The sequence below is a fragment of the Chrysochloris asiatica genome, unplaced genomic scaffold (genome assembly GCF_000296735.1).
Source record: "Chrysochloris asiatica unplaced genomic scaffold, ChrAsi1.0 scaffold00034, whole genome shotgun sequence".
NCBI lineage: Eukaryota > Metazoa > Chordata > Mammalia > Afrosoricida > Chrysochloridae > Chrysochloris > Chrysochloris asiatica.
In genome coordinates, this window is record NW_006408552.1 from 13,826,437 (window position 1) to 13,846,565 (window position 20,129).

At 39.8% G+C, this 20,129-nt stretch overlaps 1 protein-coding gene across 1 annotated transcript in view; it reads left to right on the top strand.

Annotated features, from left to right (window-relative positions):
* The first annotated feature begins 226 nt into the window (after positions 1-226).
* USP42 (ubiquitin specific peptidase 42) overlaps positions 227-20,129 on the top strand; it is a 49,156-nt gene continuing 29,253 nt past the window's right edge. Inside the window, exons 1-5 of the mRNA XM_006859859.1 lie at positions 227-479; positions 4,605-4,805; positions 16,303-16,413; positions 18,575-18,677; positions 19,960-20,027. Coding sequence (XP_006859921.1) covers positions 239-479; positions 4,605-4,805; positions 16,303-16,413; positions 18,575-18,677; positions 19,960-20,027 — 724 coding nt within the window. The 5' untranslated portion in view covers positions 227-238. The remainder of the gene's footprint in view (positions 480-4,604; positions 4,806-16,302; positions 16,414-18,574; positions 18,678-19,959; positions 20,028-20,129) is intronic.

Genomic DNA, 20,129 nt, shown 5'->3' on the forward strand with positions numbered 1-20,129 from the left:
CATTGAAATTTTTAAAATGAAAGTTGCTGACAGGTTCAGGTTAGCATCATGCTAAATGTCCCAAAGATATCATTGCAAAACTGTTAGAAAATGTGATTGCTTTTTTATTTCAGTGATGTGTTTGAAAATGATTAGGAATGGCTCCAATAATTTTCCTGGACCTCATAGTATAACAGATAGTTACTTATCTCATCTTATAAAACCATTGTCTGCCTTTCATCTTTTGCAGAGTTGAACAATGACCATAGTTGACAAAGCTTCTGACTCTTCAGACCAATCAACGGATCAGAATCAGCCTGGCAGTTCTGAAGCCGTCTCACCTGGAGACATGGATGCCAGCTCTGCCAGCTGGGGTGCTGTGTCTTCATTAAATGATGTCTCAAATCACACGCTTTCTTTAGGACCAGTACCTGGTGCTGTCGTTTATTCGAGTTCATCTGTACCTGATAAATCAAAGCCATCACCACAAAAGGATCAAGGTACTATTTTAACAAGAGAGTTGTGTCCAGAAACACCTGGATGAATGCTGTCTGTGGGCTGATAGTTATAAAGGGGGGCTTAATTTGCAAAATATATTGCCAATTAAGTGACCAGCAGAGTTACATTATTTGACAGGCTTCATTTTCCTCAGCTGCTTGCACAGGTTAACGTGTGTATCACCAGAGGGAGGTACATTATTAGTTACTAAGATGTTTGCTGTGAGTCTCTTCTTGAGTTTTTGAAGGGTCAGTTTTTTCTTGGTAAGAATTGAGATGAGTAAGCATGTTGATAACTTGTCAGTTACCTTGTAATTATTATGGTTCCCTAAATGTCTGTCTTAAGCATTTAAAGATGTTTTGGCAAATGGCTCAATCCAACTTTTTTTTTTTTTTTTTTGGCCAGTTAAAGTCATCTGTAGTAAAATTTTCTCTTTGAAAGCAAGCAGATAATATATTGCATTTTTATGCTCCTCACTTAACGACTTATCCAAGGATCAGGTCATCGTATGAAATCTGTGTATGGGAGAGTGAGGAGCTATCCTGTTTTAGCCACACCTCCCCACCTGGTAGCTCACTGCCTGTTAGGTAACCCCTGTGGGTCTCAGGATGCACATGGTACAATAGGCACAACTTCCCTACCACTCCTTTCCCACTGCTGTGGAGCCTGGGGGGCCTGGGGGTGCTAGGGGTGGTGGTCAGGTGTTGTCCTCTGCAAGCTGCTTCCCACTGTCTACCCAGGGTATGGACCCCCTTCTCCCTCCCTCCTTCCCATCTCTTCCCACCAACTTCCTCCTGGCACCTCTAGGCCCTTGCCTGGCCTCCATCTGCCCACTCATTCTTTGTCACCACTTGATTTCTTGGGCAAATGGGAGAAGGTGCCCACACTGTTTGATTGTCATCTCTCATGTGGTCATTCATTTCTGGGGCCTCCGATACATCATTCTTTGTGGCCCTTGGAGGGTGCTCTGGGCCTGACCTCAGCCTTGAGTGGACCAAGACCATTGGAAGTACAACCTGAGAATTTTTTTTATATTGATCATAAATGCAAAAGATAATTGGTAAATTGGTCATAAATGCAAAAGATCGTTGGTAAGTGAGGAGTAAATGCTGTAATGAGCATTCAAACAATACAAGGGGCTTCTTTTTAATAGAGTTAAAAATAGAATGGAATTTTCTCATGAACTTTTTTATAGCTCTCTTTTTAAAACTTAACTCATATAAATAAAGCATTGGCCTTTTTAGTTTATGCTTAAAATTTTGGATTTGGAATCTTTTTGAAACAGCAAAGGCACATATAAGAGAATTCACTTCTATTAGGAGTCCTGGTGTGGCACTGTAGGGTAAGCACTGCTCCAGAGGGTCAAATTGAACTGCAAGGTGGGTAGTTTAAACCCACCAGCCACTCCTTGGAAACACTATATAGGGTCACTATCAGTCTGAATGGACTTGACACCACTAACAACAGAAGCAACAAGTAAAGTGTTTAAGGAGCCTCGATGGTGCTGTGGGTTAGGGTTAGACTATGAATTGCAAAGTTGGCAGTCTGCAGGAGAAAGACGAGGTGGTCTGCGTCTGTCAAGATTTACAGTCTTGGAAACCCTATAAAGCATCCCTTTGAGTCAGAATCCACTTGATGGCAGTGAGTTAGGAAAGTTGTTTGGCTTAGAACAATTCAAACACATTATTTAATGGGCCTCCTGGTGTGGCACTATAGGATTAGCACTGGACTGAGAACTCCAAGGTTGGCAGTTCAAACCCACCAGCTGTTCCTTGAAAACCCTGTGCAGGGTCACTTTGAGTCTGCACTTAATGGCACTTAACAACAACATTGTTTTAAAGGGCTCTGGTAGTGTAGTGGTTACAGGCTGCTAACCTCAAGGACAGTAGTTGGAAACTACCAGCAGTTCCATGGGAGAAAGTTGAGACTTTCTGCTTCCCCGAAGATTGACAGCCTCGGAAACCCTGTGCACACCACCACCACCTGTACTAAGTGTGATGTTGTGATTTGGAGATTAAGTGGAGGGAAGAATTTATATCATCAAACACAAACAACTTAATTGAATGGTACACATAGAGGTTTAAAGCCCTTTGGCTCCTTCACCACCAGGAATTTCCCCCAGGGCATCTTTCTCAGCAAACACCAGCCTCCTGTTGCTTGGGCTCCTCCCTCTCTCCTTTGGGACTTTGCTCACATCTGCCCGCTTCTCTCCCTTTCTAGCTTTGGATCTGTTTCTCACTATCTGATACTGCTTTCCACTCCCCACTGTGCCGCCACCTACTTTTGGATCCTTAGAGTCTCATGAGCACCTCTGTTAGATAGAAAACGAGGGGCTGTGAGTCTTTACTGTGTAGTAGCTCCAGGGACCTGGCAAGCTTGTGAAAAGTTAGTCCTGTAGGAAGTAGCTCCGTAAGCAGCACTGGAGTTTTAGTAACCTGCTTCTTGTTAAGTGCTGTCAAGTCAGTTCTGACTCATAGCGACCCTGTAGGGTTTCCAAGACTGTAAATCTTTACAGGAGCAGAAAGCCTCATCTTTCTTCTGTGGAATGCCTGACCTTGAAGTTAGCAGCTCAACTTGTGACCACTATGCTACCAGAGCTCCTTATTATGTGCCGTGGAGTCGTTTCTGACTCATAGCGACCCTGTACAGGGTATCCGAGATTGTAAATCTTTACGGGAGCAGAAAGACTCATCTTTCTCCTGTGGAACAACAGCTGGTAGTTTCGAACTGCTGACCTTGAGGTTCGCAGCCCGATTCATAACCACTACGCTACCAGAGCTCCTTAGTGACCTTGAAAACAGTTTCCGAGGAGCGGCTGGTAAGTTTGAACCGTTGTTCTGGTTCAAATGGACCTTGCGATCCAGTACATTATATTGCAGTGCCACACCAGGACCCCTAGTACCATGCTTAGTCATTAGGAAACTTTATAATTCATAAAAAGAGAGAAAAACCTTATAAAGGTGAGGATAGCATACTTATAAAATATGGCCTGTGTTGCCTCGCATCGTGAGTTCAAATCCTGTTTCCTTACTGGTAGCATGAGGGTGACGATATAGTGTTAATTAGTTCTCTTAGCATTGAGACTGTCTGGTTAATAAGGGATCAACAAGTGAGCTGGGGCAAGAATAACGGTGAGGGTGAGGGTACTGAACATGGGCATCTGTAGCAACTGTTACAGGGAAGTGACTTATCCTGTAGTTTATAATGACAGTGTGTGTTGTGTTTTTTAACTTTTTACAATGAGAAATTTAAATAAATATAAAAGAAAAAAACAAAACCCAATGCTACGGAGTTGATTCCAACTCAAAACAAGCCAGTGGGGCAGAGTAGAGCTATTCCAAAGGGTTTCTGAGACTCTTAAGTCTTTATAGGAACAGATAGCTTCATCTTTCTCCCTCGGAGTGACTGGTGGGTTTGAACCTTGCAGTTAGCAGTACAGCCTTAATTGACAGTGCCATGAGGGCTCTTAGACATACAAGGAGAGGTACTAACTGTTGTGAATTCTCATGTACCCAGCAGCAAACTCTGACATGCATCCATTCATGGCCAGTCTTGTTTCATCTGTACTTTCACCCATTTATCACCCCACCCCCAGGTATTTTAAAGCAAATCCAAGACTTCATATGTCACCTTTAAATAATTTAGTATGTATAGCTGGGAAAAAAAGTTTGCTTTTTAAAAGTGTCTTCATATAAGAATCTGGTCAGTGTTGTCAGAATTGTTTTGACAGTTGGTTCAAGTCAAAGGCCACACAGGTTCTACACTTCTTAGTAGGTGGATTTGTCTTCAATTGCTGTTAGTCACTGAACCCCCATCATTTTTTGTTCTTGCAGTTTATTGATGAAAGAAAGAATATCATGTAGTGTTTCCCATATTCTCTTATTTACATTTTCCTTTTTTCCCATGTACGATGGGGGCTTCAAAAGTTGGTAGAAGAATTCCATTGTCTTCCGACTCCAGTTTGCCCACCAATTTTGTGAAGCCCCCTCATATTTCCGGTAAGCTGGTAATGAGATTTAGATTCTTGATCAGATTCGGGTTTACGTGTTGCTGTTTATGTATGTAGCTTAGGAGCTTGCCAAGTTTTGTTTTTAATTACTTAGGTTCATGTTTGTTTGGTTTTCTAGTCCTAGGTGATGGCATTGCTCCCCCACAGAAAGTTCTCTTCCCATCTGAGAAGATTTGTCTGAAGTGGCAACAGACTCATAGAGTTGGAGCTGGGCTCCAGAATCTGGGCAATACCTGTTTTGCCAACGCAGCATTGCAGTGTTTAACTTACACGCCGCCTCTCGCCAATTACATGCTGTCTCATGAACACTCCAAGACATGTAAGTAGCCGCGCTGTTCTAAGTGTGTAGTTGTGTGGTATGCTAACCAACTTTCACTTTTTTCTCTAAATGCAAAGGAAGAATTGAGCCAAGAATCCTATGATCACTTTGGAGGTGGTTTGTATTCTTGTAGTAACAAAGAGGAACTCTTAGAATTTGTGTCCAAGTAGCGTATGAAGCATTTTGTGCCCAATTTGATGTGTGAAGTGAGTTAAAAAGAAACACTTGATAATCATTTGAGATTTCTGAATTGCTGCTGGTTTTCTGCATGTGCTAAAACCTATGATACAGATGTCTGACCCCAACAGATTGGACAGAGCAGGGCCAAGAACCCCTGGCACTCTTAGCATTGATCCTGTATGTAAGGCTTCATTCATTTACAGGCCTATAAACGCCAGAGGAGAGGATCTCCTCCACTGCTGTTTCCATCCTCCTGGAAACCTGGGCAAGACTTTCTTTCATAACTGAGTGTGTGAGAAGTCACTCTTTTTAATGTAAAAGGCAGGACATCAGTTGCAACAGATCATAATGTCTCTAATGAGGCGAAAGCCAACTTAGTGGTTGACTCATGGAATTCAGAATTTGGAACATGCAGTGTTTTGAGGTTTTAACCTTCTTTCTATATTGTAAATCTTTTTCACCTTTCCAAATGAAATCTCCTTGTCTCTCGATCTAAATTAGTGCTGAGATGTGTATGTGTATTCTGGTGGTGTTCATGAATTGGTAGAGTGGGGGAAAAAACAAAAACCCTTGGTATCTTTTTGAAAAGTTCTTTATTTATGATGAATTTAAACTGATTCTTTTCAAACTTTTTGTTGTTGTTGGGTGTTATTTTTCCTCCAATGAGCAAAGCAGTGCTTATAAAGACTTCAGAAAGTGCAAACAATTTTAATGAAAGGAAAATCACTTGTAATCTCAGCACTGAGAGGTGTTTCTTATGCCAAGAGGGTTTAAATTGCAGAGTGAACATTCTGTTTGCTCCCCGATTTCTTCTTAAGTCCATAATTCTTCCCCACAGACAGCGTTCCTTTCACTTTTTCGCTTAATGAAAGTAGGGTGTGGATGAACACCCAGCTCTGGTGCCTGGGACAGCGAGAGAGGACCAAGACAGAAAAGTCAGAAGCTGCCGGTGTCCAGAATTAGGTGCCTATCTTTGATGCTATTGGTAGTTTTTATTTCACGCTCTCTTTTCCCAGCTTTATTGAGATGATTGACATACCAAAACAACTGCATATATTTGAAATATAGTTTGATACATTTTGACATATTTATCCATCTTTGAGGAGTCCTGATGTGGTTAATGCCCAGGACTGCAAAGTTGGTTTGAACTACAGTGTTGGTAGTTCATGCTCACCAGCCGCTCCTCAGAAACCCTGTTACAGTGTCGCTATAGATTGGCATTGACTTGACGGCACTTAACAATAACAACAATCCATCCTTGAAACTATCACCATGATTAAGATCATGAGTGTTTCCATTCCCCAGAAAAGTTTCCTTATGCCCCTTTGAAGTCATGCCTTCCCACTCTCTGTGCCAGACATTCCCTCATTGACAGGCAACCACCAATTACTTTCTGTCACTTGAAAGTGGCTTGCATTTTTTAGAATGTGGAACCATACAGAGTATGTTCTTTGGTTTTCTGGTATCTTTCACTCAACATGTTTTGCATGTGTCATTAGGTGTTTTTTTTTCTTTTTTGCTGAGTGTATTCCATTGCCTGGGTATACCACAGTGTGTTTCTCCATTCACCATTCACCTGGTAATAGACACTCGAGTTGTAAACAAGTGTTTGGAAGGACATATGTCTTCATTTCTCTTGGATAGATATGTAGGAATGGATGGGCTTGGCCCCATGGTATGTATATGCTTAACTTTTTAAGCAACTTCCGAACTGGTTTCCAAAGGGATCGAAGCGTTTTACTTTCACACCAGTAATGAATGAAAGTTTCCACTGCTTCACGTCTCGGTATGGTCTATCTTTTCAAATTATAGCCATCCTGGTGTGGTGCTATGGGTTAATGCGCCAGACCGCAAAGTCATTTGAACTGCAAGGTTGGTGGTTCAAGCTCACCAGCTGCTCCTCGGAAACCCTATGCAGGGTCACTATGGGTCGGAACTGACTTGACAGCACTAAACAACAACAACAATAGGTATATTGCAGGATAAAGCTGGAGCTTTCTGCTTCTGTGAAGATTTATAGCCTTGAAAACCCTATCCTGGGTTGCTTTGAGTCAGAACCAAACGGCAACAATAGGTACATAGTGTAGCAGTATCTTACTGTTGTTTTAATTTGTATTGCCATTTTATTACATAGGTTTATTTACGTGCTCATTTTAAAATTGCTGAGTTTTGAGAGTTCTTTATTCTGATTAAAAGTCTTTTGTGATATGCAAATATTTTCTTAGTCTGTGGCTTGTTGCTTACTGTCCTTACTGTGCCTTTTTAAGAGTTCACACTCTTGGTTTGGAGAAATTCCAAGTTGTGACATTTTCTTTTCATCAACTTACGAAATTTTCAGTTTCAAAGGTCACACAGATTTCTCCTGTATTCTAGAATTTTTACTTCTTCTGCTTTACATTGAGGTTCAGGGCCCACAGTTTTTGTTTGTGGTGAAGAATAGGTCTGAGTTCAGTTTTTGCATATTGATAATGTACTTATATTGGAAATTAAATAGTCATTTGTTGAAAAGTCTTCTCTGTATTGAATTGTGTTGGACCTTTGTGCCTCTGTGAAAACTCAACTGCTCATATATATGTTGTTGGTGGCACCGTTAAGTCATAGCAACCCTGTTAAGGGTTTCCAAGGAGCAGCAGGTGGGTTTGAACTGCCAACTTTGTGGTTAACAGCTCATTGCTTTTCCTGTAGTGCCACATCCGGACTCCTGTATATAAGATCTAATTCTGGTGGATCTTCTAGTCTGTTGATCTGTCTGTCTTGATACCATACCACAATGTGTTGATTACTAACAAGTTTTAAAATTGGGTAAATTTCCAACTTTGTTTTTTTTTTCCTAAGTTGTTTTACTCACTCTTGTTGTGTTTCCAAGTGAATTTTAGAATCAGTTTCTATGGAAAAGTTCTAGGAATTTAGATTTGGATTGTGTTGTTGTACTGTCTTCTAAACTCACAAAGAAGGTCTATCTCTGCATTTACTTAGATCATCTTTCATTTTTCTCAACAGTGTTACAATCGCTTTCAAAGTACATGTCTTATACATCTTTTATCAGATATATCCCTAAATATTTCATGTTTCTGGTATTTTTATAAATATATTTTAAAAATATTAATTTCTGATTGTTCATTGCTAGAATATAAGAATACAGTGAGTTTTTTGTATATTAACCTGGTACTGTGTAACTTTGTTTAACTTATTTACTCTGAAAAGAATTTTTTTTTTCTTTTTTAATATTTCTTAAGATTTTATACAAAGACAATCATGTGATCTGTGAATAACTACACAAAAAAATTTGACAGCTTAGAAGAAATGGGCCTAAGTTGTCAAATTTATGTGTTATTCATTATTGTTGTTGTTGTGTTCTACCAAGTTGGTTCTGACCCATAGTGAACCTGTGTAGGGTGTCCAAGGAGCAGCTGGGAGTTTGAAATGCCAACCTTGCAGTTAGCAGTCCAGTGCTTATCCTACGGTGCTACACCAGAATTCTCTTGCCATCCTTTTCATATCTGTAGAGACTGTGGTGAATACTGTGTTTAATTTTACATAGTGGAGATTTGTGTTTTTTCTTTTTCTTGGTAGTCTTGTTAGAAATTTGTCAATTTCATTGATCTTTCAAACAACTAACAAGCTTTTAATTTCACTGAGTTTTCTCTCTTCAGTGTTATTGATTTATCCTCTTTACTCCTTCTTTTTGCTTTCTGTGGCTTTATTTTGTTCTTTCTTTTCTGGCTTCTTTAGGTGCGAGGTTAGCTTACGAAGTGGATCCTGGTGGCACAGTGGGAGAGTTTGCTTCTGTAAAGATGACAGCCTGGAAGTCCTTTAGGCTTGCTATGAGTTGGAATCGACTTGATGGCAGTGGATTTGGAGACTTGGTGTGGTGCTGTAGGATAAGTACTAGATTGCTAATTTCTAGTTGGCATCTCAAGTCCACCAGGTACTCCTCAGAAACCCTACACAGGGTCACTAATAAGTTGGAACCGACTCAATGACACTTAACAACAAGAACATCAAGGAAATTTAGTTTATTATAATTTAAAAGCTGGATCAGCACTGTACTGCAAGCCATAAGCTTGGCAGTTCAAACCCACCAGCTATTCCCTGGAAACACTCCATACATGGTTGATATGAGTCGGAACCAACTCAGTGGCACTTAACAACAACAACAACAAAACTTCAGACCCAAACTGGAAAAAATCATCTACATTATTTAAAGAGTTGTTGTTTTGTTAAATACCATTCCAACTCTTAGCAACTCTGTATAGGGTTTCCAAGGAGCGGCTTGTGAGCTTGTACCACTGACCTTACAGTTCAAACTGATCTTACAGTCCAGTGCCTTAACCTGCAGCGCCACACCATTAAAGAGTAATTATTATTCTTTACAATCTCTTCCAGGAAATAAAAAAAGAGTTTCTTCTTGTTCAGTGCTGTTGAGTCAGTTACAACTCATAGCTACCCTGTATAAAGTTTCCAAGGCTATAAATCTTTAAGAAGCTTTCAGAAAGCCTTGTCTTTTTCCTCAGTGTAAATGGCAGGCTCAAACCACTGAACTTGTGGTTAGCAGTCTAGTGCTTATCCTATTGTACCATGTGGTTGTTAAGTGCCGTTGAGTCAGTTCCGATCCATAGCAACCCTGATTTCTGAGGAGCAGCTGGTGAGCTTGAACCGCTGACCTTGTGATTCAAAGCCACTTTGCAGTGCAGCACATTAACCCACAGCACCACACCAAGACTTCCAAAAACGGAGAAGTTGTTGTTAATGTTGTTAAGTCAGTTCTGACTTGTAGCCACCCTGTATAGGGCTTCTAAGGAGAGGTTGGTGGGTTTGAACTGCTGATCTTATGGCTAGCAGTCCAGTGCTTATTCTATAGCACCATACCAGGACTCTAAAAAAAGTAGTTAGCACATCCCAGTTCATTTTATGAAGCTACTATTACTTTATAGTCTTGGTGTGGTGCTGTTGGATAAGCACTGGACTGCTAACTGTGAGATCAGTGGTTCAAACCCACAAGCTGCTCCTTGGAAACCCTCCTTATACAGGGTTGCTGTGAGTTGCACCAGCTCAATGGCACTTACCAACAGCCACAGTATTACCATGATACCAAAGCCAGACAAAGACGGCAGAAAATCAAAGACTATAAGTTTCCTGCATTTAGATATAAATAGCCTTCCATTAGTAAATATAATTCAGTAATTCATAAAAAGATTTATACATCATGACCAAGTGAAGTTTATTCCAGAGATACAAAGCTAGTTCAATATTGGAAAAATTACCCAATGTTGTCCACCATATTAATAGAATAAAGAAAAATAACAATGATCATAGCAATTTGATGCAGAAAAACCATTTGACAATTCAATACTTATAATAGAAACTCAGAGATATAGTAATAGAGGCTAACTTCATTAACTTAAGAGCACCTACCAAAAAAATTTGCACCTAATGTTGTAATTGAGGAGTCCTGGTCATACTGTAGTATAAGCACTGGGCTACTAATGACAAGGTCAGCAGTTTGAACCCACTAATCACTCCTAGGGAGAAAGATGAGGCTTTCTGTTCCCATAAAGATTTATTATAGTCTTGGAAACATTATCCAAGGTCGCTATCAGTCATAATTGACTTGATGGCAGTGGTTTTGGTTTTGAAATGTCATTTTTAATGGTGAAAGACAGTGTTTTCCCCTAAACTTCAACACAGTGTTAGAAGTTCTGGCCAGTGCAATAAACCAGGAAAAGAAAATACAGAGAACACATTCTTTATCATTTTAATTCTTTTATTTTTCACGGGTGTTTTATGGTCCAGAATATGGTCTATCTTGGTAATGTGTTCTGTGAGCATTTGAAATGAGTCTGTTTATGCTTTTGTTGGGTTGTGTAAGTGTTGATTGGATTCTGCTGGTTGATGTTATTTGTTGAGTTTTGTAGCTTTCCTGATTATCTGTCAGATTGTTAAATCAGTTGTGGAGAGAAGGTTGTTGAGTCTCCAGTTGTATTGTAAATTTGTCTACTCTTTCCATTGTATCAGTGTTTGATAACATTTTACAACTTTGTTGATACAGATACATTTATGATTATTATGTTTTGTGTATGTGTGTGATTATTTTCCTTTTTTAGGATTGTTAAGCTTCTTGATGGAGTGACCCTTTATCATTGTTATATGATGTCCCTCTCTCTAGTAACTTTCTTTGCTGTGAAGTCTACTTTGTCTGATATTAATATAACCCCTCCTCTTTTCTTTTGACTGTTTGTATAATGTATCTTTTTCCATCCTTTAATTTCAGCCTGCCTATATTAAATCTTATGTGTGTTTCTTATAGATGCTTATACTTGGTCAAGGAGCTCTGGTAGTATAGTGGTTACGAATCGAGCTGTGAACCACAAGGTCAGCAGTTCGAATCTCTCAGCTGTTCCATGGGAGAAAGATGAGGTTTTCTGCTCCCGTAAAGATTTACAGCCTCGGAAACCCTGTACAGAGTCGCTATGAGTCGGAACTGACTCCACAGCACATAACAACAACAACAACATACTTGGGTCATGTCTTTAATCTACTTTGAAAATCTGTGTCTTTTAATTGGTGTTTTTAAGAACACTTACATTTAAGGTGACTATTGCTATGTCTATGGAGCTCTGGTAGCGTAGTGGTTACGAATTGGGCTGCGAACCTTAAGGTCAGCGGTTCGAAACTACCAGCCGCTCCGCGGGAGAAAGATGAGGCTTTCTGCTCCTGTAAAGATTTACACCCTCGGAAACCCTGTACAGAGTCGCTATGAGTCGGAACCGACTCGACGGCACATAACAACAACAACAACATTGCTATGTCAGGAGTCCTGGTATGACGCTGTGGGATAAAGCACTAGATCATAAGCTCTGTTTGAATCACAGGTCAGAGGTTCAAACTTACAAGTCACTCCATGGAAACCCCCTATACAGGGTTGTAATGAGTCAGAACTGACTCAGCAGCACTTGACAGGAACAACAATTGATGTGTCAGGACTTAAATTTGCCATTTTATATTTAGTTTTGTTTATTCTGTGGGGTTTTTTTTAAATTTTTATTTCTCTGTTTTCTTATTCCCTGTGGATTTTTGTTGTTGTTATGTGCCGTGGAGACTGTTCTGACCCATAGCGACCCTGTACAGGGTTTCCGAGGCTGTAAATCTTTATGGGAGCAGAACGCCTCATCTTTCTCCTGCGGAACAGCTGGTAGTTTCGAACTGCTGACCATAAGGTTAAGAGCCCGATTTGTAACCACTACTCTACCAGAGTTCAATAGTTTTTAGAATTTGATTTATAGTAATTGATAGCGTTTTTGCATGTATCTGTGTGTATAGCTTCTTCAGTAGTGGTTCTTACCACAGTCTGCTGGTGGTGTCCTTAAACAGCTGGAGTAAAGTGGAGAAATCTTGCCTTTCTTGATGTTCCTTTACACTTTCTTCTTTATAATTGTTATACTTTCTCTACATATATTTAGACCCTCATTAGACACTGTTACCATTTTGTTTCAGTTGTCAAGAGGAAAGGAAAGTCTATTATATTTAGGCATGTTTTGGATTAGCATATGTTTTCATCCTTGCCAATAATCCAGAGACCCTTCTTTTACCATTTCCTATTTGTTTAGTCATTGTCTAGGGTAAGCCTGCTGGGGACAACTTCTCTTAGTTGTACTTCACCTGAGAATATCTTGATTGCACCTTCTATCCTGAGGGATGTATTCGTTGGCTGTAGGAGTCTGGGTTGACAGTTCTTTCCTTTCTGCACTTGGAAACTATTGTGCCACTTCCTCTGGCCTCCTGGCTTTTGATGTGAAATCTGCTGTCATTTGAATTGGTTTTCTCCTGTAGGTAAAGTGGTGTTTTTCTCACTGCTTTCAAGATATTTTTATGTCTTTAGTGTTCAGACAAATTTAGTTGTGAACATAAATTTGGCATAAATTGCTTTGGGTTTATTGTTTGGGATTTGCTCAGCTTCTTGACTGTGAGGTTTATAGTCATTTGCTAAAATTGGGACTTTTGAGCCTTTGTTTCTTATAGTGCTTTATCAGCCCCCTCTGTTTTTCCTTTCCTTCCGACTTTCCTTCTGAGAATCAGTGACATGTTTGTATCTTCTGTTAGTCCCACAGGGTCCCTAAGCCCCCCTCCCCCCAGGCTATTTTATCTCTGTTTTCTTCAGACTGGGTAATTTCTATTGCCCGTCTTCATGTTTACTGATTTGTGTTGTATAGTCTCTCCATTTCTTTATTTTAATTATTGTATTTTTATTCATAAAATTTTCATTTGATTTCTTCTTTATAGCTTTTATTTTTTTGCTGAGACCTTTTCTCTGTTTTTAGGTCCCCACCTCCCCCATTTGTTTTGAGTGTGTTTGAGTGCTTTGTGTTTGTGGCTGCTTTTAGTCTTTGCTAGACAAATGTAGTATCTGTTATTTGTAGCATCTGTTATTTCTGCATTGGTATCTATTCATATTCTTTTTTCATTTAGCTTGAGATTTTCCTGGTTCTTGGTATGGGGAGTGATTTTTTTTTTATTAAAACCTAGACATTTTTGTATTATATTATGAGACAGTGGAGCTTCTTTAAGCTCTATGTAATCTGGATTTCTCTGACAGACACCACTGTAGAAGAAATAAATGTGCCCATCTCATCACTGTGAGGTGGAGATAGAAGTCCAGGTTCCCCACTCAGTCTCCCTTGATCCTGACTTGGCAAAGGGCCTCTTTGTTAATTCTGGGTGGGGATAGAAGTTCCTGTTCCCCATGTGCTCCCCACAGACTCTGCAGTTATGGCCTCATTCCCACAGGCTGTAAGTCCTGACTGTGACACTTGCCATTGGGAGCTGGAAGGAGGAATGCCCCTGCACTACCACTAGGGAGTGAAGGGTCCCATCTTCACAGACACCAGGGAACTGGGGTGGTGGTGGAATTGTGACTGCCCAGTAAGGATGAATGTCCCAACTCCTAATCACTGTAACTTTTCCTGTGGGTGTGTTGGGGCACCTCTTGACAGTCCAGTGAGTGGAAATCCGGACTCCTCACTCTACCTTTATAGTGATGTGTGTGTGAGCAGGGCCATGCTTTGTCTCTGGTGTTTGGTTATCTTCTGAAACTGCTCTGTTTCTGTTCTCTTATCCCTTACTTCCTGGTCTTGAAGCTTTGCTGGCCCTTTTGTTGTGAAAGGCAGGCTTTCACTGGGAATTGTGTTGATCCCTGATGGCATTTCCAGGGTGCTGACTTCTTCAACTCTAAATCCAGAATGTATGAGGCACAGAGAAAACCCAGCACCTCACCACCATATCACTCACTTTACGGGTGCTTGAGGCCCTTAGCTTACCTGCCTGCTCTCTCCACCTTTCAGTCTTCCTGTGTTTGCTTTGTAATGTTGAGTGCTTTAGTTGTGTGTAGCAGGAGAATGGGGAAAAGTAGCTTTTTCTCCATCTTCCCAGAAATGAAATCTCATCTTTTTATGAAAAACATTTCATAGGGCTGTATGCTTTTATGGAATTCTATGTTGACAGCAATTTCCTTTTAATAATTGAAAAATGTTACTCAGTTGTCTCCTGATTTGCATTGTTTTTGAAGAAAAGTTTGTTGTCAGTTTTACTTTTCTTTCATCGTATGTAGGTGCCTGTAAGGTTTTCATTTGATCACTGTTTTTCAGCCATTGGACTGAATGGATCTTTGCATAGTTTCTTTTATGTTTCTCTTTTGCTTGTGGTTTGTTGAAGTTCTTAAATATGTGGATTTACTTTTCCTTCAAATTTGGACAACTTTCATAATTGTAAAAGCTTTTACTTTTTAAAAAATTAACATACAGTAAAATGAAAAAATTTTAATTTTAGCATGTGTTTAGATTTATGTAGTTAATACCTCTGTGAGGATGCAAAACTGATTCATTACTAAAGAAAAACTCTGTGCTATTCCTTCTTGTTGTCATTAAATGCTGTCGAATTGGTTCCAACTCATAGCAACACTTATATAGGGTTTCTGAGGCTTTCAAATTTTTCGCAGGAGCAGAAAGCCTCATTTTTCTTCTGTGGAATGGCTGGTGGGCCATCAAACGTATGGTTCACAGTCCAGTGCTTATCCTATGGAGCCATAGGAATCATTTCCTGAGCTATTTATTATGTCCCCTCACCTTTGGACTCCAATTGCATGTATATTAGGGAGAATTTGGAGTTGTCCCATAGCTGCCTAATAGGCTTATTTTTTAGTTTAGTCCACCCCCCTCCCTGTATTTCATTATAGCTATCTTTTATTGTTTCTAATGTCTTCATGTTCTCTGATCTTTTCTTCAGTGGTGTCTAATCTCTTGTTAACCCCTTCCCTTCTCCCTTTAGCCTCCCCACCCCCCATATTTTTCATCTCAGAGTATATTTTTTGTCTATAGAAGTTTCCGGTGTTTCTGGTCCACTTTCATGCCTTTCCTGAACCTCCTCTTGCTTTTCTCACTTCTTGTACCATCTGAGAATATTTATAGTGTCATCTTAAATATTTTTGTCTTTAATGGTTATCTTTGTCATTTCTGGGTCTGTCTCTGTTGACTGTCTCTTTGTTATCAGTCATCACATGGCTGATGGTCTAATTGGATGCCAGGTATGATGAACTTTATATTGATGGGTGCTGGACTTGTTTTTTTTTTTAATTATTATTATTTTCTTTATTCTTTTAACTATTTTTGAGCATCATTCTGAGGCATTGTTCACTGGAAAGAATTTGAACTTTTTCAAGTCTATTTTTTTTTAACTTGATAAGGCCTTACTATAAGGCAGTGTTTCTCAGTTTCAGGTCTTGGGGGCCAGGCACATGTTTATTTGAGGGCTGTTCTGTGTGTTTTAGGTGTGTAGTAGCATTGCTGGCCTCTGTCCACTAGAGGACAGTAACACCATTTAGTCTGGAGCTAAGAATGGGGGGGTCTACATTTTTAAAAAGTTGTTTAATAAAAAAGAGACCTGCAGTTGAGACCGCAGTTTGTAGGGAAGAAAGCCAAAATCTGTACAGAGAGTTTTTCTAAGCCCTGGTATGTGAGTCAAAATGGAAGTGTAATGAAGTTCTTACAGAAGAGTATTAAGGTGTAAGTCCAATTTTGAGTTTTCCACTTAATAGCTATTTAACGCTGAGCAAATTTTTACCTCTGAGTCTCAGTGCCCTCTGAGCTGATACATATTTGTCACTTAGGCCAGGCGGCAATTTAAATGAATGAATATAAAGTCAATGAAATGGTTGCTGTTATTGTTGCTTCAACGTAGGGGCGTGTCCTCATATCTAATGTACATTTGATGTATGTGTATGTAGTTGTATCTCTGCTAATTTGGAGGATTATCTGTTGTCTTTCAGGTCATGCAGAAGGATTTTGTATGATGTGTACAATGCAAGCACACATTACCCAGGCACTCAGCAATCCTGGGGACGTTATTAAACCAATGTTTGTCATCAATGAGATGCGGCGTAAGTACCATTCTGGAGTAGTTGATATTAGTATTTATTAGTTGGTCTTAACGACCTGACTGGTAAAGTGAGTTCCTTATGTATCATATACCAAACATATTTGTTCATTCATGGATATTTTTTTACTTACTGCAATTTCTAGTCAAATAGTTTATCACATAAACATGTTTTGAAACTTCAAAGCAACAGATGACATAATAACAAAATAAAAATAATAAATAGAAGACAATGTTCAGTTAATATAAACACATTTTAACGCTTCTCTGAAGCTCAGAATTTGTTCTGAAATCATTGATAACGTTTTGCAGTGTTTTCTTTCCCCACATGTTTGGATGTAATGCTGACTCTGATAAATATTTGCTTGTAGGTTTCTGGAAATAGTTTTTAATTATTTTCAATTGGGTATATGCTATACATAGTGACAGGAATTGTCCAAATAAAATGAATTTGACTCTTGAAGAAAAATTTGTACTCAGAGCTTAACACATTTGTTGGATGAATTCTACTTTTCGTATTTAGTTTTTAATTTATTTAAAAGTTTTTCTTCTGGTTTATAATAATTCTGATAGGCTGCTTGAAATTTCCTTTTGTTCTTTGTGTATTTTTTGCAATGTATTTTTACATCATCCTAACTAATTGAGTTGTAGTAAAAAATGTCTGCAAAAGGAATAACAGAAACGCTGCAACTCTTGAGTCCAGTGCTCCGCAGGGTTGTTCGGGAATGCAGGGTGACAGGGAGAAGACACTGTAATTCTTCTGCCTAAAAAGCTGCTGAATGTTAGAGGTGTTACTACATGGTCAGGAGAGCTAATGCAGACACCTTGAGAACATTGTTGGATCCTGGCATTTTGGTTGTTTAAAATCATACATGTGCATATATGTGGTCTGGGTATGGCATTGTAGGATGAGCACTGGACTGCAAGCTATAAGGTTGGCAGTTGAAATCCACTAACCACTCTTAGAAACCCTACATATAGTCTCTGTGAATCAAAACTGACTTGATGGCACACAGCAGATAGATAGATAATTAGATAATAGAGAGAGAGAATAATTGGATAGATGTTAAGAGCTGTCAAGGTCAAGTTGGTTCCAACTCATAGTGACCCTGAATAGGGTTTGTGAGGTCTCTCTGTGGGAGCAGAAAACCTTATCTTTCTCCCATGAAGTGGCTGGCAGGCTTGAACCGTGGACCTTGTGGTTCACAGTTCAGTGCTTTTCATATGGAGATAGATAGATATTATATGGAATGGAATTTTTCCATGAATTTGTTGAAGCCCCCCTACGTGTGTGGGATATAATTAAAATTTAAAAACCTAGTCTTTCAGAAAATGAAATGGCTGTGTATGTGTTACTTACATGCATGGAGACATGCATACATTGTAGAATCAATCGTGAAACCGTCATTTTTTTTTTAGATCAAAGGTGGAAGAATATTGGCGATTTCAAATTACAAGTGAATATGTATTTATATACATTGGTACACAAAATTTGACCTATGCTGTTTTATTGGAGAATATGGTTTGTGCTTTGTGACCATGTAATTTGGCCTTGCAACTAGGTAGTCAGAAGTAGGACTAAAATGTTGCTGTACTCCTGAGAGCAGAACATTGGTTCTGTAGGTCAGCGGGGCAGAATTGAGAAGGTTTGAACATTTATGTTGGCCTAGATTTTATTATCATGAAGATTTAGTACCAGATTTTAAATGTGTACTCCAGTCCTGAAACAAATTTAAAAAATAATTTTAGTTTGTGTTGTTGAGACTATACACAGCAAGGCATACACCAGTTCAACGCTTATACTTGCACAATTAAATGACGACGCCATCTAACATTTTTGACAAAGTTTTGAGACAGTATAGCCTAAGGTGTATATAGTCAAGTAGTTTCATTAACTTGCTAAGGACCTGGAGCGTCTTTAATGCACAGGTGACTCTGTTGCTACTCATGGATTTTTAGAAACTTTAGCAATGTGGGCTCTTAGTGGCCTAGAGGCTATTGTCCTCTCTGTTCTCAAGGTAACTTGTGTTAATATTAGCTAGCTTCTCATGAAATCAGCTGTTCAGACCTACTTTGTAAAGAAGTACTATCCTAAGATAAAACTTTTTTTTGGTTACAGCATGAGCACATTATACAATGATAAAACATTGTGTTAAATTTTGCAGGGATAGCTAGACACTTTCGTTTTGGAAACCAAGAAGATGCCCATGAATTCCTTCAGTACACTGTAGATGCTATGCAAAAAGCATGCTTGAACGGCAGCAATAAGTAAGTCCAACAGAGCGCCCACCCTGCCCTCTGTCTGCGTCTCTGGTGTCTCATAATTCAGTTTTGTCTTTTATGTTAAAAACTACATGGATCTACACTTGCTTCACCTTTTGGTTTTGCACTGACTCTAGCCCAACCTCTCTGCATGCTTGTAAAAGAGTTAAGATTTAAAAAGGTGTGCTAACTGTGGCCATTTGAATTGATCAATTATAGCTGTCAGGAGATGAGTGTTGGCCTTTCCATTGTTTGATTTCTGGATGTCAGCTGAACTCTGCAGGTCTAAACCAATCACGGCTCCTTTCGATTCATGCCTGCTGTTATCTCTGCTCATTTCTGACTTTGGAAATTGGGGTCTGTTCCCTCTCACTCTGTCTGGTCAGTTGCCAATTCCTGTAGATTCTTCCTTAAAACCTAAATGCAGACTCAAGGAAGATTGGGGAAAGCATTAGATAACAACTCCTAAACCTCTTGATCTGGTCTCTACACCTCTGGCAAATCTCCTTCTCTGTCTTGGTGACTGCAGGGGTTTGGGTGATGACAGGCCACAAATCATGGAGGAGTTCTGGGTCTCTGTTCATAATCCTGCCTCAGGTCTCTTCCTCATGTGTCTTTTTTAAAAATAATTTCTTGGTTTGAGCAAATTAGTTTTACATTCAACAGTTTATGCGTATTTTGTAACATCATGCAGTAACTCTTCCCACTTCCTCCCGATAGTCACCATTTCTAAGTGTCCTTTCCTGCTTCCTGAGCTTTGTTTTGGGGCAAATGCTGCCTTTTCATCTCGTGTGGATGATGGTTCTAAGGAGCATGAATCTTACTGTTCACTTTACAGGCCTCCTGTCGTTTAGCTCCTAGGTGATCCCCAGGGGGTGGGTTCACTTCCAGCTTTGGAGGGTGCTGAAGGAAGGGCCAGTCTATCAGACCAATAACTCTAGTTTGACATTTTCCTCCCATTCTGTCCGGGATCTTCTGTGGTCCTAATCAGAGCAGTCGGTAGGGGTAACAGGCCCCGTCCTCTTGCTTCAGGGCCAAATTTCTGCCTTGTCTTCAAGCCCCTTGTCTCCCCTTTTGTGCCTGCTCTTCTGCCTCTTTAGCTCCCTTTCACACTGCCCTCACTTTGGCCTGCCCAGGCAGGCCTCTTCTCTGGCTACCACATATGAATGACTTTATCTGTGGCTCTCCTGCTTATTCCCTGGTGGACGGACATGCTTCCGAAGTCTGGTCGTAGCCTCTGTGACTGTTGCAGAGCTCTTCTCTCATGTCACTGTTTGACTCTTTTCAGATTAGACAGACACACCCAGGCAACCACACTTGTTTGTCAAATATTTGGCGGCTACCTGAGGTCTCGAGGTAAGTTTTCGTTTAAGAGTGGGTAAATTGATATATGACTGTGGTTTACATAAGCTGTGAACCGTCAGAAGAAGGGGTTAATAATGAAATCCACCCAATCCC